We start from the raw sequence: 20,601 nt of genomic DNA, 5'->3' as shown, positions 1-20,601 counted from the left end.
ACATATGTACAGGGCGACCACACGAAGTGGGACGAGAAGCTCTCGGACGTGCAGTGTGCAGCACGCAGTGCTATCCATGGCAGCATCGGCACGTCCCCGTATTTCGTTTTGTTTGGGCAGCACATGTTCACCAGCGGGAAGGATTACAAGCTGGCACGCAAGTTGGGGGCGCTGGAGGATGCGGAATTGCGCATGTTGCCCAGATCGGATCAGCGGAAGGCAGTGCGGGATGAGGTACAGCAGAGTGTCCACCTGGCATATGAAAAGGCGAAACGGCAATACGATAAGCGTGCGAGGATGGTAGCGTACGTACCTGGCCAGGAGATTTACAGGCGAAACTTTGTCCTCAGTCGTTTTAAGGACAACGTGAACGCGAAGCTGTGCCACAAGTATGTGAAATGCCGTGTCCGGAGCAGCGTGGGCAACAGCCTGTACGAGTTGGAGGACATGCACGGGCGTCGGTTGGGAGTCTTCCACGCCAAAGATTTAAAGCAATAGCTAAGGCCCGGCTTTGTTCGTCGGTAGACCGAGAGACCCATCTCAGGGTGTGGGCGGTGGCCTACGTTGGGCAGAGAAAGAACCGCGGCGCTTCTCACTCCCGTTTCTTCCGTTTGGCACCAAAATAAAACCGGAGTGTGGTGTTATGTGCGGCGCGGCAGTATTGGGAAACCACAAATGTCGTCGGACAAAAGGAGTGGCAACTCGCGCGATTGGCAGCTGGAGCGGGCCGATAACAAGTACTCGTGCGTGAGGGGTGAGGACCAGTGCTACCAATTAGGAGGGTTGCAAAGTGGGTAAAATAGCAATTCCGGGGGAATGGCAAGTCGTGGCCTTAGGGAAGAAGAAAAATCAATTGTGGACAGTGAGCGAGAGACACGTGCTATTGCGGGAAAAAACAAAAAAAGAGACAAAATAAGCGGAAGACAATATTCAAACACCGGAGTGACGACAGGAGGGTTGGGATATACACCAGCGAGGCTTCATAGGCAGAGGTAAGGGTCTAAAAAGGGGCCAGTGTGCCAGTGACTAATTTCTTACTATATGTAATAGGAGTAGCAGTAACTGCGGGCGTTCTGGGAAGTGCGCTGTGCGCGGGTCAGCACCGACCGGCAGTACTGGGTCTTAGGCCGGACCTCGGCCCTAGCGGAAGTCAGGCCAATTTCCATGCAACTGGAAGTCTGGGCTAAGTACCCTTCAACATTAAAATACTAAATATTCACACACATTCCGCTCAAACATAGAACCAAAATTTTATATACACCCTACATACATATACATAGCCATCTCACATACACCAGTGCAGCATATAACACAAAATTCAACTAAATACTCACACATATTCCGCTCAAACATAGAACACAAAATTTTATATACACCACACACTCCTTTATATACACTCCATACATGTTCACATACACCATATTCAAACACACACCGAATTTCCATAGCACTCAGACTCACATTCATCCCATAGCCACATAATATAAAATACAAAACAAAAACAACACCCAAACATTTAACCATATTGTAATACACACACGCCCATAGCCACATAATGTAAAATACAAAACAAAAAAACAACACACAAAACAATTAACAATTTTCTGTTAGACACATAGCCCAAACCATTCACAACATAATATAAAACATTAAACAGAAACACAACACCAAACAAGTAACCATATTGTAAACAAAAATTCAAATGTATACTTAAGAAAAAAGAACATAAAAAAAAAAAAAAAAAGAAAAGTAAAAGAAAATGTATAAAAACTAATATAAGCAAAAGAGGTTGGAATGTGTATTGGAGCGGCGCAGTTTTTTTTTGTTTATCTCCTTGTCATTACATATCATTACACCCCTCATAACCACATACTCGAGTATAGGTAGGTTAGGAGGTTCGAAAATCGAATAAGATAAATAGGCACAAAGAGCCAACAAACTGCAGCGTCCCAAAACTCAATGGCCTAAATACCCGAATATATTTTTATTGTAATAAAATTTAAAATTTGAAAATGAATCTGGAGTAGAATCCATTTATGGGGTGAGATGGGGTGACTAAAGTCCCGGAGCAGAAGGAAAACCAAAGTGAGCATGTTGAAGGGAGCCGGCAACAAAATGCCAAAACCGGCTCAAGGTAGGGAGGGCCACGCGGCTACATGACACCAAAGTAGCCACAACTCCACCCAAATTCCACAGGCGTCCCTCAGCCGACAATATGAGTAGGTGTGTTTGATAAAAAAATATAAATTCATTGTTGGTCTGCCGCACCCCTGTCGCGGTCGAATCTGACCCTGAGCCGATGGCTAGCCGGCGTAACGACAGGGGATGCACTGGCAAAGGCGGACATAACAAGTTTCAACAGAAATTTGTCGAATTCGCAAAACCTTGTAAAATAACACAAAATTGAATTATTTGCAAATGTGACGTTAAGCTACTCGAAAATTCAAAATTTTTTTTTCAAGCATTTCTTATTTGAATTATTAATTAGAAATACAGAAATTTTGAATCAAGCAACATGGGCCTATATTTTGTTTTTAGTTTATGAATACGTTTCTATATGAACCATTTTTAATACACAGTTGATTCTTAAATGTAATTTTATATGTAGGCGTATTAAATCATGTTGTATGAGCTTCAAATGTCAACAAAATATTTACAGCTTTCCCAAAGAGTTGTCATACAATAAATTGAAATTTCTACACATTAGACCCCAGCATGCGAACAATCTGCACTTCAGAAACAATAGTGAGATTAACTTTATTATTATTTGTGTTGATGGAAACTAAAGTACGCGGTAAATAAAAGAAAATTGTGTTTGTTTAAAAATTAGAAAGATGCTTGTGTTTATTTGATTTTATAACGTTGTTCGAATTTTTACACATAAATATAGAACTAAAAGAATTGAGAGCAAAATTACTTAAAACTATATTCATAATATTATTTAGTTACAGTCTGCAACTATATCATTAGAAATTGAAAATTCAAAAAATCATTTTTATAATGCCATCAATGTTATATACTTCACATATACACTTCGCTCCTTCAGATTTTTATACTAGACACACAACAACAAAATTTAGCATGTGCTGCACACCCACATTCAGATACATACTAGATATCTATAAAGCCACAATTCCCTAATTTGACTTGGGGAACATAAAAACAACTTCGAAAACTCAAATTAGACAATTAGACATTCGAATATAAGTATTTCTGTAATGTTAATAACATTGTTTAACAAAATTTCGCAAGCTCGGTTTGGAGTTTGTTGTCCAGTGCAAACAATTGTCAGCATGCTAGGCATTCTCAGATTTATTTTTAAACACCGAATTTAATTGCAGTACATTAGATTATATAGAAAGCAGTGGCGTCAAGCAACAACGAATTATTGAAATTAAATGCATTGTTCGATTAATTATAATTACATAAATTTGCTTTAAATAATTAGAGCAGCATTGTGGTCTACTACTCGAAAAAGTGGAGATATTAGTTTTGTATTATACACTTGACGCCACTGTTGCCTTTGCCCACACAGGCTGTCTCCCACATTATTTTCGCGTTTGGTGTTTACGATTATGTTTATATATAAGCTTTAATTTTTTTTACAACATCGGCCTGACGTTCCGTTTGATCTTGTTATGCTGGTATTGGTTACTATTATCAGTTGTTATAGGCTTTGTTTTCATTTTGTTTCTTCTCCGTCTCAGCTCCCCCGAACATGTATGCAGCATATGATTTCTGTGTGTTGCTGTTGTTGTTGATAGTGGTTGGCTAGCAAGCGTGCTCTTAATATTCCTCATCCTCTGGTGGTGCATCGTCTGGAGGCGCAAAGCCATCCTGTTATTGAGTAAACGAAATAATTAGCAAAAAACAATTTAAATTTTTTGTATTTATTTGTCACCTCAGTCGCATAAAGTATGTCCAAAATCTTTTGAATCAGTGGATGCGTTTCACCATCATCAGCTTCCTGGCAACTGCACGTATTTTCAATTTAATTGAATTTAATTAGATTTGGTTCTTTTTATATATTGTGTTTTTTTGTTGTTCATACTCACAGTATTTCAATGTCTCGAAGCTTCGAGAAGTAGAAATCACGCTCCTTCTCCAATCCATCCAAATTCAAACGCATGTCCATTACCTGGAAAAGGAATGAACATCAATTTAATTAAATTTTTAATAATAATTTAAGGTGTTCCCATCCACGAAATGGTTCAAAAATGATTATAGATACGTATGACTCATGATAAAGATTGAAAATATTTTTAGAGGAACTACGCAAGGGCCCAGTCATATCTATCAGAGCTTTCAAAGACGGTTCTAAGCTAGATAGCCCCGTTAGCGGAGGTGTTTCCTGCCTGAGTCATCTATCCCTGAACACCGCGACAATCTAAACTAGGCCTTACTATATATTATATATGTCATCTACTAATTGAAACGTCATTCTATTTCTCCTGACGACCCAATATTAAATCTTAAAACTAGCATGTTTTATAGAATGTTATGAAGGAATTTCTCCTTTAGCGCACTCGAAGACTACAACCATTAAATTAATGTTCTATTTGTTAAAATTATAAAAACTAGCGTATCACCATACATTAGAGGACTACTCGCTTAAACACGTATTAGTTAGACACAAACTAATTTGTTTTTAATTAAATTCGAATAAGTATTGGACAATATAGGGATACTCTTTCAATGAAGAGATTTGTGCATTCCACAAATTTTTTAAGGTCTTTGTGATTCTGTAAAACGTATTTCTTAAAACATGAGCGCACTAAAACTATTTTGTGAAGTAGTAGTCTTATAGTTTGTTTGTGGATATATGTATGTACATACATATAATCACAGGATTTGTTCTTTGCTTTATAGAAAAGGTTGTCTGAGTCGCCGGGTAAAAGTGAATCGTTTTTACAATAGTTTCAAAAGATATTCCCAAGATTGTAGTATTCGTATACGCACCTGATTAGACAACTCTTCAATTTGTTGACTGGACACAGCATTTCCGGCATCGTTCTTCTTCACCGCGCCAGTGTTGTTTGATGCACCTCCGATTCTGCCAGGCGGCGTTGCATTGTTCGTACGTGGCAACACTTTTGAGACTGCTTGAGTGTTCAAAGAATTAATAGAGAGATTATGTAAATGTTCAACAACTTCAAAGCAAATGGGAGTGATATTTCTGACTACGATAAAAAATACGAATATTTTTCAAATTTATTTAACAAACGTGAAGCACGTGGTATGATGTTTAGTTGTTATGGTATTTGTTTTCTTTTCTTCTTTCTGTTTTGTGTGCATTCAGTTTTGTTAAACCAGAGTGTCAAAGTGTAAGAAAATAAAATAAGTATAATGACCGAGTGAGTAGTGCTTCTAACTCTATAAACAATTTACATATGTACAAAATGTAGGAGGGATCATGAATGGAACTGAGCGATTTATGTTCACCGAGTAACCAAAACAACATACTGGGCTTTGTGGCTGTCGCTGTCGCTGCGGGGCGTGCCGCTGATGTGGGCGCACGCCTGTAGGTGCTGCCAATGCCGGAGCCGCCCGTGCCCGGCAATGATTTTGCTGCTCCCGAACCGAAGCCCATTGGTGCACCCTCGCGCACTGCGCTGGCATCATAATCTCTGCCATCGTAGTTAGCGTCGAAGAATTTTTTGAACCATTGCAAAAATTCGAAATTATCTTGGAAGCGACCCTTTATCAACTTGTCTATGGGTATTATCTAAAAGTAAAATGTGTGAAAAAAAACATATGCAGAGGTATATGTGAAAACAAGGCGCGAGAGGACAAGAACACAATAAGAAATTGATTGTTGATAAACAGTTAAATGGTACAAAAATAAACGAAAAATCAAAATCAAAACACATATGAGATACAAAGGAGATTTGTTAGTATCAGGAATTGGAGAGACCACCATGTGCGTTGTGTGTATATTTGTGTGTGTGTGTGTTTGTGGACGTCAACATACTTATGTGTGGGTGCAGTGCGTGGTCATAACGTTGAATCGCAGTTTTGTGATGTGTGTATGAGAGAAGAGAGAATCGGATTCTCTAAATGGAGTCCCACACTTTAAACGCGTGCTTCACGTTCATTCATCAAAATTTCAACTCTATAATCGAGCGCATTCGACTATTGAATACACTGTACCAACATTTCGATTTTATTATTTTTTTTTTTTTTTGTTATCATTAAATGTTAATTTTGGAAGATTTCATGAAGCTAGTATGAACGATTGAAACCTTGAACGGACAGACTATTATTATTATTTTCTGTAGTTGAACATGCTTGGTATTTTGTGCTTTCCACACCTTTTGCAGATCAGCAGACCTCCTGCTCATGTTGGTGGTACAGAGTATAACAAATACATATATGTATATATATAGAACAATGCAGAAATAACGCTCATACAGCCACCAGCACCACCTTCTTCATTTTGCTCTTGATTATTTTGATTCAACAAGTCCGTACCAGTTTGGCTGCGCTGTATGTTGGGCGCGGTAGCGGTAGCCACACCGCCAGCTGCCAAGCGACCACTATTTGGCATTTGTATTTGCCGGCGATGCATCAAATGTATATCATTATGGCTACTGCCCACGCCGCTGCCTCCATTGCTGCCGCCGCCACCACCGCCGACGCTGCCAGTGCCGCCCACGCCGTTGCCCAGTTTGACTCCATTACGCTGAGCCAATGGATCGTACTCACGTCCATCATAATTTGCATCGAAGAACTTCTTGAACCATTGTAGAAACTCGAAATTGTCTTGAAAACGCCCCTTAATAAGCTTATCAACTGGTATTATCTGTTCCATCATAGTTTAAGTTGTTCAAGTAGTTGTCGTTTTCGTTGTGATGGTTGATGTTATTGTTGTTCACATATTTGATATTTTGTAACGGAAACGGCAGTTAGTTACAACATAACATTTAGATGGTAGTAGTAGTAGTAGTAGTAGTATACGTATGTATCTATGTATATTTTTGTGTTTGTTTAAATAATTAAGAAAAGGCATGTCTAGTGTCTCTGATTTGGTCCAACAACAACACACGCCACACTTTTGATTGCCTTCAATTGCCTTTTCTCCACTTTTTATGTCTCGTGTACATGTATATATAGTATATAAGTATGTGTATGTTAATTACAAAATCATGCGTAAATCAAATTAAATGAGCTGTAAAAACAAATAGCAATACGATCTATCAATACATCCCCCAATACCTTACCTTGTCCACAGACATTTTTTTGAAGCCCGCCTGCAATATCTTAAAGTTCTGTATGTATTCATGTTCCAGATTTGTGCGGAATTTAACACGCTTGATGGGCACTGAATTCGGGAATAGCATGTCCATAAACTGACAATACGCGGCCCCTAAAAATGAAATCGATTAGTTAAAACGCAACGGAAATTGCCCCAGCGTGAGAGAATGAGTTTATTCATTAATCACCCAAAACTCTTGTCACTACTTACCGGTACACAATTCCTCAATTTTTGAGAACTGCGACTGCAGGCAATCATTGACCCAGGCCAACATATCATGACGCGACAAGTTATCCGTTGTGACATTTGTGGAGTAAACGTTAACAGCCATGTTGTCTCTCTTTGTAGCAACTGGAACTGGAAAATGTAATTTTATTGGTCAAGAGGTAAACTTCTTAAAAAATCAACTTTAGCCAGATTAACTTTTTCTAACTTAAGCCCGAAACGTAAATAGGTATTCTACAAATTCTGAATAAAAGGCAGAAAGAGGCTTGGCCTCAATCGTCCGTATAAGCACCAGCAACTTTTGAATTGTAACATCTACAGACACTCAAGTAACATAGGAACAAACTCTTTACAATTTTTTTTTAAATTTAAATTTAATTTTTTAAATTTAAATTTTTTTTTAATTGTTTAAATATTTTTCATTTTTAGGACTGCTCTGGATTAACTATTATTATTTTAAATTACCTTTGTAGGCTGGTGTAAATTTATTTAATTGATGTTAAGCCTACTTTTATACTTAAAAGGTAGGAAGAATAAATTTTGTGTGGGAGCGGCCCATTTTTGAACTCACTTCGAATTTTGTGTAGCCAACTGTTGTTAATTAAGCCCGATTATAATTGTTTTAGCTGTGCATTGATGTGGCACACACATATTTATATACAAACATGTGCGTGTTCAATATCAAGATCACGATATACAGTGGTAACAACAAATACAAGAAACGGCAAACAGAAAATCATTGCAATCAAGCAGACAATGTTTTGCGAGACAGATATGTGCAAACAAACATACTTATATATACACAAACGTACATACATAGGTACGTGAGTAATTTCAACTAAAAAGTGGCCAACAGTACACGAATTTCTAAAATTGGTTGAAAGTTGTGTGGCAAGTTAATTTCGCTTTTAAATTTATGTTTGCTTTTAAGCAAATACTTCAATGATTGAGAAAAACGTTTGCCGCATCAACGGATGGTCAAGGCCGATGCTTTTACAGACCATAAATAAAAATGAATTTAAACGTATAACAAACTATAAAACATCAAAGACTTTCAGGCAAATTATTGATTCTTATGGAAGGTGAAGGACAATTTCTGCATTTCTATCATCTTCTGAATTTATTATTTACACATACGAGCAGATCTTTCAGCTGATGCCACAAAGGCACACAATAAGTATGTAAGGCTTACATGGTTCCCTTAGGTTGGTCGTCTTCTTCTTAACTTGATTAAGGTAAAATGCACTGCAAATATTAAATTTATCTCAACAATATAAAAAAATGTTTTAGAAACGTTTTTACTCTATACAGGATATAATGAACAAAAAACAACTGATATTTTTAGACGTTAAAGTTTTTTTATGAGTTTTCAGTACGAATGTCTATTAGTTATATAACGCAACGCCTTCTGTGACCCCAATTTTTTTTTTTTGCTCCTAACAAAACTGGGAATATTTTTTCGGATTATCAATATTACTGCTGATTACGGTAGTTTAAATTGAGCAAGTAGTCTAAAATAATCGAAAGAAACAATCATGAATGTCTGCAACATTTAGAAACATTTAGGGACTGTTTTTAACGCACTAAAAAGGAGCTTAGCGAAGGGTGGGTGAGTTCTGAGCCTGCATAGAACAAGCCACACCCGCAAATACGTACACACATGTGTACATATGTCTACATAAGCGATAGACATATAGATTGTCTTACTTCTTACAATAGTAGTCTCCGATAAATAATTTGAGGCCCGTCGTCACTAAACTTTCACAGCGTAAAGTGCAAATCGAGATGCACACAATCAGAAATATAAAATTGGAATGAAAATAAACAGCAATAGCAACAACAAAAACAGAAGCGACAGCAGAAACAACAACAACAACCGCCAAACGATATGAGACTTGAGCGCTCGAACAATGAACTTGTACTGTTCTGTATTATAAATTGTGTGACTGGCTGGATGGCTGGCTGGTCGTTGGAATTGCCGCCTCTCGGCATTTGTCAACGCTTCGCTGCCACCGAAGCCGCCGATGCCACCGATGGTTCTTGACGCAACCGCAGGCCCAATAAGCAACCGAAGCATAATGTTAGTCATAGGCAAAGGCGAGCGCCGCTGCGTCAGCGTTTCTTTGGCATTATCATCAACAAGAACAACAACATGACAGTCTGACAGTATGCAATGTGAGTTGGCTAACAACAAACGTGGGCTCTTGATAAAGAATTAGCCGGCATTTTAGAGCACAGCGGCCAAGAGCCAGCAGCCCAATGAAATGCGCCTAAAAATACCAACCATGAGCTCTCGCGCTGTATGCCGCCGCATGCATGTGTGTGTGTATATGTTGCCCGTATTTCCGTAAAGTTTTGCCACGCTACCTTTGTGGCAGGCACAAGTACATTGACCCCTAAAAGGGCGGTGCGCGTACTGTGCTAAACTTATTGCGGAACTCCATTCAAATGTGAGCTGCTGTTGTACTCTTTGTTGGAGCATATTGTAGTATATTGATTTAAATGCGCCCCAAACTGTGGGCAGCAACAGAGCTTAGACTGAAGAAAAAGCGAGGTAGAGCGCTGCTCCAGCAAAATTGTGCCCCAAATACAACAAGTTGGAAAAACTCATTACTATTTGTAGAAGGGAGCGGAGAGAAGAAATTTGTTTGTTGTGGTGTACAATCTGTCAATAATGTTTGTTTTGTCTATATATGTTGGGGGTGAGCGGATCAGTCGCTGAAGCGGAAGTCCCGCAATTGTGAACTAATTAAGCCAGAAAAAAACCGAATAAACTATGGACTGCTCACAAGTTAAACAAAACAGCGCACAATAAAACAATAAAAAACAAATATATAAAAAGAAATTGTGTGGTTGGCTGTTTTTGGTGAAAAGCGTTTTGGCCATCATCGCCATCATCATTATTTTTGTTATCAACAACAATGTGGAAGTGTGTCAAACGTTAAATACCAAACAGCTTCTCACGCATAGCACACAACAAACAATAAGCCGCTGTGGCATGCAAAAAAATGTATACTGGGAATATTAAAAGCTTAAATCATCTACAAGTATGTAGGTGTGCATGTTTGAAAGTATGTGTTAAACCCGTACCAGCGCCAACCGCTGACCAATTCTTTGTACGTCGGCGTTGGCTGATGTCGGCAATTAACTGAATCAATAAAAATAGTATCAGATTAAAAGAAAACCAGCCATGTATTGAAATGGTTGTGAGTAACTGAACACCTATCAGACAGACACACACGCACACACACACACACACACAGCGGCCAACAATAACAATCTGCGGGGGTTGACCAGCCATAATCAGGTTGACACATGCAATGACGTCATGTGAAATGAATTTGAATTGCCATTAACGTTCGACTAGCGGCATAAACAGAACAGCCAGTAACCAGACGCAACAAAAAACACCTGAGGGACAACAGTCTGGTTCTGGTTTCTGTAAAGAAAATATGGTTTCCCAACAATGCACACACGGAAATGGAAATGCAACGCTACAAAAGAAACCATGTAGACACCATAGAAGTAATGCCCTGAGGCACGTGCAACAGAAAGAGTGGGACACTATGAAATGGCAAAATGAAGTGGCAAGCAGTAAAAAGGCAAACAAGAGTCGGCGACGATGGCAGCCTGAGTGACGATGCAGATTAGCTGAGGCACGAAAGCGTACGGATTATAATTGCTGCATTGGAATTTTTATGTGCCGCTAGTGTAGTTTTGTTGCACGCACACCACCACCACGCCAGAAGGATGCACACATATTTTATTTTTGGGCACACGCGGAGAAAACATTTACGCCTGCAACTGCAACTCAGCGGCGGCGGCGACATTTAAATATCTACGCACACGAACACACAACAAAGGCGCTCGCTTCCGCAGCATGCGTACATATGCATGTACGTATGTACATATATGCATATACATACATACATACATTTATGCTTGTATGTGTATGTGGCACTGGCACGCTGATGTACAGATATTTTTCTTTACTTGGGCGCTTACACGCGCTCAAGTGCTATGCACTTGAAGTTTTCGACAAAGCTATTTTAAAATCACCGCACACACTCATATTTATTGCTGATGAACTTTCTTTTTGCTGACGCTACTTCTAGATTGCCATTTTTTGCACAAGATGGGCGAAAGAAAAAGAGCCGCAACAACTACCAATGCACACACACACGCAACGGCAACATTTGCCGCTTACTGCGCTTTGTGGTTGGCAAATTTAAATGCAGTATCACTCACCTTTTCAACTACTATTAATTTATGGTCGTTTTTCGAATTTATTTTCTGTACAACTACCGAATAATTTAAACTTTTTGACTAAGAAAAGAAACACCACTCTGACAAGCCGTTCCGTTTTCAGCATACTAATGTGACCATATCACAAAAGCCAAAAAATACTACTGGTTCATTACCAAAAGTATTAGTTGCTACAAGACATCGAATAATACTGAAACACCTACCCCGAAAGGGTAGGTAAATACTGAAAAGCTGACATTAACGGAAAAGTTGTAAGACCAGAAAATATGTAAGCAACCATTTCTAGTTTCAAAAAATTCATACTATTCACAAATTAAAATCACCAATTGCACAATTCCACAATTTCGACCAATGTCATGCTTACAGCTAATAAATGCAACAGTTTCAATTTGAAGTGCAGACATTAAATGCCACTTCATGTAAATGCCTTTCCCTCTGTAATCGGTACCCGATCCAACCGATCCCTACATACGGAAAACACCGAACTTTGTGTCATGTTGAGCATTATTTAATGCTGCCTTCAGGCTCAGTCCCAGCACCTGACGCGTATTGGCTGGATCAATAATGCCGTCATCCCACAATCGCGCAGAACTGTAGTAGGGCGAGCTTTCTTTTTCAAACATTTCCAAAATTGGGGCCTTCAATTTGTTTGCCTCCTCCTCCTTAAATTCTTTGCCGGCTCGCCTGTGCTGATCAGCTGTTATTTGGGCCAACACATTGGCTGCTTGTGTACCGCCCATAACCGAAATGCGTGCATTGGGCCACATGTAAAGAAAGCGTGGGGAGTAGGCTGAAATAAAGAAAAGAATCATTTAATTTGATAATATTTATGAAGTCACACTTTTCCCACCTCGTCCGCACATGCCATAGTTTCCAGCACCGTACGACCCACCGATGATGACCGTGAATTTTGGCACATTCGCACAAGCCACGGCTGTAACCATCTTTGCTCCGTTCTTAGCAATGCCGTTCGCCTCAGCATCGCGTCCCACCATGAAGCCTATGGAAATAATTGTCTCATATACAAATTAAATATTGCAGTCCTTCCGCTTACCCGTAATATTCTGCAAAAATACCAAAGGGATTTTCCGCTGTCCACACAATTGTATAAAATGGGCGCCCTTCAAAGCGCTCTCTGAGAAGAGTACGCCATTGTTGCCCACAATGCCGACAGTTTGTCCATACAACTTTGCAAAGCCACACACCAAAGTCTCTGCATAGAGTTTTTTGAACTCCGTGAATCTGCTTCCATCAACAATGCGAGCAATCACCTCGCGAACGTCGAAGCTTTTTGTGAGATTAGGACCCACAATGCCATACAGTTCTTCTGCATCGTATTTTGGTGCCTCTACATCATTATTGAGTGTCCTTCCGGTCGTATTTTGGAAAGTCTTTTGGCTTGAGTACAACAGCTGCTCGTTGTAAGCATTTGTTGCCGGCAAATTCAAATTACTGACCACTTGACGCGCCAAATATAAGGCATGCTCGTCATCCACCGCATAATGATCCGTAACGCCCGATGTTTTGCAATGCAGGTCGGCGCCACCCAAATCCTCGGCGGACACCTCCTCTCCCGTAGCAGCCTTCACAAGTGGCGGTCCGGCAAGAAAAATAGTACCTTGCTTCTTTACAATAATGCTCTCGTCCGCCATTGCTGGAACGTAGGCTCCTCCAGCTGTGCAACTACCCATCACCACGGCTATTTGGGGTATTCCCTGCGCAGACATATTGGCTTGGTTGTAGAAAATGCGTCCGAAGTGCAGCTTATCAGGAAACACTTCCGCTTGGCGTGGCAAGTTCGCACCTCCAGAGTCTACCAAATAAATGCATGGCAAGCGATTTTCCTGTGCAATTTCCTGTGCTCGCAAATGTTTCTTTACGGTTATGGGATAATAACTGCCCCCCTTGACGGTGGCATCATTAGCTACCACGACGCATTCAGTGCTGTAAGTTAATGAGAGAGTTTAGGCTAATAATGTGTACATATGTATATCACAACACATCCAGTATTTACCCACACACGCGTCCCACACCTGTGATAATTCCTCCCGCATTTACCACCTCTTCACCATACAGTTCGTATCCGGCCAAAGCACTGAGCTCCAGAAAAGGCGATCCCTTGTCCAGCAGAAGATTAATGCGTTCCCGGGCCAACAGCTTACCACGTGAGGTGTGCCGCTCATTGGCCTTTGCACCGCCACCAGTTAAAACCTCATGGGTTATGCTGTGAAGCTTGCTTACCAAATTTCTCATTTCCGCAGCATTTTCCTGCAACATAAATTTATACACACATTTCAATTATTTTATTGGCATTTGCCAATTTGTTTATACAGACCTTGTATTCGGCAGAGTGCCTATCAATCTCAGTAGATAATACATTCGCCTCCCCCACGTGCAGGAAACGGGCAGGACTGCGCAGAAGTTGTGAGACTATGGGCTTCTTTAAGAGGATCTGGAACCTAAGCATAATTATGGATCGAAGAGTTAATGGAAAACAGGACCGACTGTGGAAAAGCGGTTCGATGTTACGTCAGTGTCGATGTGTGTGGGTGTGCAAGTGTGATAAGACAGCACAGCTGTTTGATCGCGCAGCCCTCGATCGGGACAGTGGCGCCAGCAATTGGTCATTTTAAAAACGTTAACTGAATCACTAGCCCATTAATATCCCCTTTTGCTTCCTGTTGTGAATACATTTATTTATTTATTTTAAAGTTTAATATTAAAAATTAATCTGAAGACAACCTCTGAAGGCTACGGAAGGAAGCATAATCTTTTTGCCACAAATTATTAAATTCATGTAAAACTACTAATAGTTATTTTCTTAGCTTTATTTAGCAACTTTTAAATGTAAAACATAACTTCTATTCTAAGCCGCTATTACGAAACATCATATGGCTCCTTAATAATTTAGACTTAACATTTTGCGAACCTTAAAATTGTACGTAACTCACTGGTACGTGATTGTGCACGCCGCTTTTAACACATAAGTATATGTATATGCATGTAAGTATGTGAATAAGTATTTAGGTAAGGATTAATAGGATTTTTGCTAATCGATCACATCCATCAAACATAAACATTTACTGAATCACTTAGGTTTATTTAAAGAGTAGGTAAATATATAAACTATATACGTAATTAAGTTGGTGTAGATATTCCATGAAGCATTTCGAAAAGTTGTACTACAAAAATATTAATTTTGCTAGCAGCGTTTGCGTGCTTTGAAAATTGTTTGCAATTTTGCTCTTTTTAAGACTCACTACTTAATTTTAATTTTGTGCAACTTCAACTTAAAGCCCAGAACCTCGCTCAGCACGCCCGACAGTGCCGACAGAATGACAACTTTGATTGTGGTAAATAAATATGGATTGGCACTAAGTCCAGAGATCTTGAATGGCGTTTCAAGCTCCTTTAACAGATCAGCTGCTAGCTTCAGTACGCTGTTTGAGACCATGAGTTCGTCCTTCTTCTTCGGTTTTTGTTCAATCTGCAGGTACAAATTAATTTGTTCGGTTATCAAAACCGAAACGCTACGATATTTGTGCTGGATTTTGTTTCCAAGTGTCATGAAGCGTAGCAAAAAGATCCCAATTGTTATGGACCACATAAGCGCCTCTAGCGTTAGATGAGAGTGCAGATGTACCGAGTCCTTCAGCCACTCAACACTCAGAAAGGCTAAAAGCAGCAGCGTGACTATAAATGCGGCAGACACAATAATATCGACGGAGCGTTGTGGGCCGCGTTTCTAAAAAAAAGATATGCAAGGTAAAACTGAATTAGAAATCCCACGATCTTTTTTTTATGGCCTAACAGATAAATAATTAGCCCACAATTTGATCGAATTTCACTAGTATTTTTAGAATATACATACAATATATATATTATGCTTAATGATTTGTAAAATAACCCAAATTTATGTGCAAATTATTTTGATGTTTGTAGATTTACACACCTTCAGATAGGAACGCACACTGAGCCAGGTTTTAATGTTGCGAACCTTGTTAAGGCGAAAGTGCGGAAGATTTGACTTTCGGGCCCGTCGTGACGACGTCAAATGAGAAAAGAGTTTCGCATATAAAAAGCTAAAATTAAAGGATTAAGCTCAGAACTCATTCAGTGAGAGGGCCTCATCTACATACCGTTGTTTAAAGGTGCGCTCCGCCACAGCAAATATTATGAACAATATGAGGGTCAAGCATAAACGCTGCACAAATCCCAAGGCAAGCACTGCACGCTCCCAACGGGCCTCACCAAAAGCAAAGCCCAAAAGTGTGAAGAACGATGCCGATGACTTCTCCCACAGCATTATGGGTATATAGAAATAGCTTATCTCGCTGCTCTTATCCGCATCAATGGTAATCTGAACGAAAAATAGGGAGGATTAATGATTAAAAGAAATGGCATTGTAGATAGTGGTTATTAGCTTATAAAACATCAACCGCTTCTATGTCGATATTTATTTCTAGGTTTATAAAACACATGCTTGTTTAATTCGTGAAAAATAGCATGTGGATTTACTGGTTTGTAGATTTGTGTTTGTATTTTATTCGTACTCATTTAAAAAATGTATGTACATAGAAAGTATACGTAAAATAAAAATAAAAACTTCGTGGAAACAATAAATGCTGTTTAATTTTAAAATAATTTGTTAGAAAATAGTGGACATTGAATGAAATATATCTATATACGTATTCCCATCTGACTTCTAATTTGAAAAGGAAAGCATTCAGCAGACACAAAATATATAATGCAGGTTAAAACGTTGCCAAGATTATTTTTTATATTGATAAATATGTACTATATATGTACATGTTTTTTAATCTAAGCTTAATACCTAATAAATGATACATCAATTCCGAGTTAGTAATTATGTAAATTATTTTGAATAATATTTGTGATAAAAAGTAATCAGAAATACGAATATTGAAATAACAATTTCATTTGCGGTCTGATGTAATCATAATAAGACCCAGATTTCTTATCGTAATACATTTTTGCATTTATTACTTACCTCGCACAAACGACAGAAAGTGGGTATGAGTGTTAGCAGAAATGAGAAAAATATTCCAATATAAATGTAATCATTTGTTTCAGCCATCGAATCGACGCGTTCAATAATACAGGAGGCGATCTCAAGCACAGACATTTGGGCCTTTTTAGTGTCACGCTGATCCCAAATGGTGCAGCTAACTGAAATTATGCAAAGTAGGAATTGTGTCTATAAAGCAGACAAAAAAAGACATCTAACTTACTGCGATCCATGGTGCTGTGTGGATTTAATATGGTAGTGGGCGTTATATCCAGGTCTGCGTACTCTTCGTCAGTTGCTTGTTGATGCTTATAGCCATCCGAATGTTCCATCTCTGAGGTGTAGCTGCAATCCTCGCTGTTGGTTGTAACACCCAACCAGTCCGTTGCAGATGTTGTGCACTCATTATTGCAGGCCGAAGCGGGACTAGATATGATATCAACGTCATCGCATTCATCGGACTCTGCACAGCTGGTGGTGGACTCATTGCCACGGGTCTGGGATTTCTTTTCCACACCGATGGCGGTGTTCGTGCTTGTGGCCGTACTCGAAACGTTGAGGCGCAATCGTAGCTGGCTTGTTGTGGGTGCAGCAGCTGTTCCTGGAGCAGCTGGTGAAGCATTACTACTGCTCGGCAGAGGCGAATGATTGTTGTCCTCGCCACTGGAGCTTTTGCCGTTCAAACTCTCAAAGCCATCGTCTTCTCCAATGTTGCGACGAGGCTGAAAAGCAGGCTCTAGGTTTTCAACGCTGCCACTGCTACCGGAAGCTTTTATCTCACTGGAGACGGCTAAAGTTTTAAGACTTTGTGTTGAGGTTGGTTGTTCGTGCTGGTCGAATGTGGCACAGATTTGAATGGGGGTGTGCCAATTGACGTTGCGTTTTTTATGCGGACTATCAGTCGTTAATGCGGCCACTTGTTCGTTGGCGGTAGCTCTGAGATCGTATAGGGAGTCCGTTGTAATGGTTGTGCTGTCGGCCGCTGCTGTTTGGCCTTGATGAGGTTGCGAAATGATGGCAGTTGTAGTCAAATATGTCTCCTCGCTATCGGTGCGCTTCAGCATAATAGAAGGTGTGGGCTGAGCGCTTAGACAACTGCACGGTTTGTTTGGAATCTTGGGTACGCTTGCGGCGGGTGCTGCAAGGGCTAAAGCTGAGATTGCTGGTATGGCTGTGGGCGATGGCGTCTTAGGAAGAACTTCAATATTGCTACCAGTACTTGACGCTATCTTTGCGCTAGCTGTGCGCCGCGACAGAGAAGTGTTGCTATTTGCTGGCACGCATTCGCTTTCTGGTTGACGAATTCTGCAATACAAGGTGAACATTTGTTAAGTTGTTTTAACCAAGCTAGTTAAGCAATGCTTACCGCACAAACTTCTTACGCCGCCTTGGTCGCGTCTCACGTGCTGTGGATTTGTCATTGAAATTGGTTGTGGAGAAGCGTCGCAACTTGGTTTTATTGCCAGAAGGCGTACTATTAGTTGCCACAATTTGTGAGTGTATTAAACTGATTAGCAAACTAAGCCCCATTGGTATCAGCAGAGCACTAAGCAGATCGGCATGCTCTTCCGCCTGCTTTTCAGCATCTTGAGCGGTTGTATTGGCAACCGTACCCGGCAGCTGCACTGAGTTTTGAGGCACAATGCGATTGCTATTTAAAATGTATATGGCCCAATTGATCATTTGTGTGACGTACAGGCAGAGAATGATGCCAAAGGCGTTTGGCGTGGTTTGCTTGACCCACCATTGCGAATAGAGTGGCAACAATAAATAGCGCAATACGGCCAAACGTATCACAGTTACTAAAGTTTGTTTTGGCTTTGCCTTAGGAAATGTGGAGCCTATAAATACAAAAAGAAACATACATTATAAGGCGATGCTTTGAAAATTATAAAAAAATCAAAACTTTTACAATATATTTAATGTATTTGTTAAATATAAACGATCTAAATCTAATCTAAGAACGATAAATCAATATATAAAAACGATTAGGGCCTTTAAACGTTTGCAAAACGCCAACAGTTCTATCATTTTCCGAACTACTTATTGAACTACCAATTTGAATTCCATGTGAATGAAATTTTATTAAATACATTGAACACTTAATAGAAGGCTGAATGTTTAGCAATCAATGAAAACGCAAATCGATATTTAAATGTATATTTTAGGTATCATTGAAAGTCCGACTCACCCCGCACCAAATCCACATCAATCAGTTCGGTCTTTAGTTTGGTATTCTTCAAGTTAACGCTGTTAAAACCATCCAAGATGCGCTGCTCGACAGTCTTCTCCCATTCTTGCTTATCATAGGTGCCTATTTTTTTCTGGTACCTGAACAATAGACAACAATTGAGACATGATTGTGTAGAGAATACGCAATAGAGTACTTACCATTCAACAATTGCATCCAATTTCATAGTAATAATGACATAAAAGCCTTTGAATTACTGCGCGCCCTGTAAGGAAAGTCATAAAGCAATGATTCAATTATGGTTAATTAATTGGAGGCGCACAAGTGTGAGCACAAACATGGCATATGCCCCCACACCTCAAGTCCAGCCCGACGCCAACGTTAATTGACACCGCAATAAGTCTGTTTCTTGACGACCATAAGTTGATTTTCCGCATAAATGACAATATGAACAACATGTGTACTAATGATATGCAAAAAGCTTTATACGAAATCGAATAGAACTGCGAATACACTCTGGGCAGTTTACAATTAACTGCTAATTATTGTAGCTACATTTGGAAAGCAAAAATTTTCCCACACATACATGCATACATATCTACATATGCATGTGAGGATTAACATGTATGTGTGTGCATTTCACAAAAATGAAACAAAATTGGTAACCAGTTGCAATGTGTGAAGAGATACGAAAATTACTTTCACCTTCACATTGGCAGCACAAGATAATTAACTTAAAGTTCTCCTTCTGCCGATCGCAGGCAAAAAATGATTTCTTTTTAAGTATGTTTTTATAAACAAATGTTTAAAAATAGGTTTTTAGACATACACGAAATTCAATTGTTTAACAGCCTATTGCTCAAGAAAAAACACACAAAATCCAAAATATGTCTGCATGTGTGTCTGCAAATACATAAGTGTGTTGCCTTGAACATAAAAGCAGGTAAACAACTTGGCAGACAAACAGCTGATTTAATGCGGTGACAGCGGCAGGTGTACGGGAGGTGGAGGTATAACACATTTCTGTGTGTAGTGGCAGTGCAGCCGAATGGATTTTGGTATGCTTGGGCTTTGCTGCTATGCTTAGTTCAAGGTGATCTGTAGGTATGTACTTGCATTGAATAACCCGTGTACTGAAAATTATTGATATATGGAAACGTCCGCGGCAATCTGCATTTATTTTAATGCATCATGAAAATGTTTTAATTCAAACTTGCCTGAAATTGTTTAACCACAACTACTAATCGATTTTTATCCGGAATAGCGGTCCGTAACGTTTTTTTTTCTTTGCAGGCACTCTTCAATGTCGACGTCTGCGAGTTTCTTATATATATTTGGGCACTTTAAGTTGTGTTAATGTTGTAACTGTAAATTTTGTATGCGAGGCGCGATATATGCTTTAATTTGCGTTCTGCAGCGTCTGATAAAGCTTTGTTTTGTCGCGCCCTCGGCTGCTTATTATTGTTTAGCAGTCCCGGTTTCGATAATAACAATTTGCATTGGATTTTTTTTATGTGTTGTTTCGCAAAGAGTGCTGCACTCAGGCCAATGCGTAATTTCTACAATCTCGAATTTCAATAATGCAGCAAAACGCAAACGAATGCCCGACACATCCTCTTCCTACTAATTCTTGAG

General features: G+C 39.5%; 3 protein-coding genes and 1 long non-coding RNA gene across 12 annotated transcripts; 1 reads left to right on the top strand and 3 right to left on the bottom strand.

Annotated features, from left to right (window-relative positions):
• The first annotated feature begins 746 nt into the window (after window positions 1-746).
• LOC115634721 lies at window positions 747-2,017 on the top strand. The gene is made up of 2 exons (XR_003996455.1): window positions 747-992; window positions 1,051-2,017. It is a non-coding gene; the product is annotated as an uncharacterized LOC115634721 (long non-coding RNA).
• Window positions 2,018-3,257: 1,240 nt separating this feature from the next.
• On the bottom strand, window positions 3,258-11,871 carry LOC115620066 (microtubule-associated protein RP/EB family member 1). 9 transcript variants are annotated; one of them, XM_030513208.1, is made up of 8 exons: window positions 11,729-11,871; window positions 7,466-7,612; window positions 7,221-7,366; window positions 6,412-6,802; window positions 4,960-5,102; window positions 4,056-4,138; window positions 3,902-3,974; window positions 3,258-3,837 (listed from the first exon to the last, which is right to left on the bottom strand). In XM_030513208.1, the coding sequence occupies exons 2-8, from the start codon at window positions 7,584-7,586 to the stop codon at window positions 3,787-3,789; spliced, it is 1,008 nt and encodes a 335-aa protein (XP_030369068.1). In that variant the 5' UTR covers window positions 7,587-7,612; window positions 11,729-11,871; the 3' UTR covers window positions 3,258-3,786. The 9 variants fall into 9 exon arrangements, with proteins under 9 accessions (XP_030369068.1, XP_030369070.1, XP_030369071.1 ...); XM_030513210.1 differs by having other exon boundaries at window positions 4,960-5,099; XM_030513211.1 differs by having other exon boundaries at window positions 6,427-6,802.
• Window positions 11,872-12,011: 140 nt separating this feature from the next.
• On the bottom strand, window positions 12,012-14,288 carry LOC115629476 (probable methylcrotonoyl-CoA carboxylase beta chain, mitochondrial). Its single transcript, XM_030525950.1, has 5 exons — window positions 14,082-14,288; window positions 13,761-14,014; window positions 12,801-13,690; window positions 12,597-12,746; window positions 12,012-12,536 (listed from the first exon to the last, which is right to left on the bottom strand). Exons 1-5 carry the CDS (start codon window positions 14,211-14,213, stop codon window positions 12,211-12,213), a joined length of 1,752 nt encoding a protein of 583 aa, XP_030381810.1. The 5' UTR covers window positions 14,214-14,288; the 3' UTR covers window positions 12,012-12,210.
• Window positions 14,289-14,825: 537 nt separating this feature from the next.
• LOC115621127 (putative homeodomain transcription factor) lies at window positions 14,826-20,583 on the bottom strand. Its single transcript, XM_030514681.1, has 9 exons — window positions 20,184-20,583; window positions 19,167-19,231; window positions 18,967-19,106; window positions 18,142-18,616; window positions 16,999-18,080; window positions 16,758-16,936; window positions 15,886-16,106; window positions 15,699-15,828; window positions 14,826-15,491 (listed from the first exon to the last, which is right to left on the bottom strand). The coding sequence occupies exons 2-9, from the start codon at window positions 19,190-19,192 to the stop codon at window positions 15,006-15,008; spliced, it is 2,739 nt and encodes a 912-aa protein (XP_030370541.1). The 5' UTR covers window positions 19,193-19,231; window positions 20,184-20,583; the 3' UTR covers window positions 14,826-15,005.
• Window positions 20,584-20,601: the final 18 nt, after the last annotated feature.

This window comes from Scaptodrosophila lebanonensis, unplaced genomic scaffold (assembly GCF_003285725.1).
Source record: "Scaptodrosophila lebanonensis strain 11010-0011.00,11010-0021.00 unplaced genomic scaffold, SlebRS2 tig00000001-arrow-pilon, whole genome shotgun sequence".
Taxonomy (NCBI): domain Eukaryota; kingdom Metazoa; phylum Arthropoda; class Insecta; order Diptera; family Drosophilidae; genus Scaptodrosophila; species Scaptodrosophila lebanonensis.
This window is presented reverse-complemented; position numbering and strand designations above follow the sequence as displayed.

Bases quoted from the DNA above. Each gene is read 5' to 3' on its own strand.
- LOC115620066 (XM_030513208.1), bottom strand. From the start codon at position 7,586: ATGGCTGTTAACGTTTACTCCACAAATGTCACAACGGATAACTTGTCG. The intron at 6,803-7,220 runs GTAAGGTATTGG...ATGATGGAACAG, and splicing joins AAAAAATGTCTGTGGACAAG to ATAATACCAGTTGATAAGCT. The intron at 3,838-3,901 runs GTGACAAATAAA...ACTCAATAACAG, and splicing joins ACATACTTTATGCGACTGAG to GATGGCTTTGCGCCTCCAGA.
- LOC115621127 (XM_030514681.1), bottom strand. From the start codon at position 19,192: ATGAAATTGGATGCAATTGTTGAATG. The intron at 16,937-16,998 runs GTAAGTTAGATG...GCATAATTTCAG, and splicing joins ACACAGCACCATGGATCGCA to TTAGCTGCACCATTTGGGAT. The intron at 15,829-15,885 runs GTATGTAGATGA...CTTTAATTTTAG, and splicing joins GAGCGCACCTTTAAACAACG to CTTTTTATATGCGAAACTCT.
- LOC115629476 (XM_030525950.1), bottom strand. From the start codon at position 14,213: ATGCTTAGGTTCCAGATCCTCTTAAAGAAGCCCATAGTCTCACAACTT. The intron at 12,747-12,800 runs GTAAGCGGAAGG...TTATTTCCATAG, and splicing joins ATTTTTGCAGAATATTACGG to GCTTCATGGTGGGACGCGAT. The intron at 12,537-12,596 runs GTGGGAAAAGTG...TCTTTATTTCAG, and splicing joins CTATGGCATGTGCGGACGAG to CCTACTCCCCACGCTTTCTT.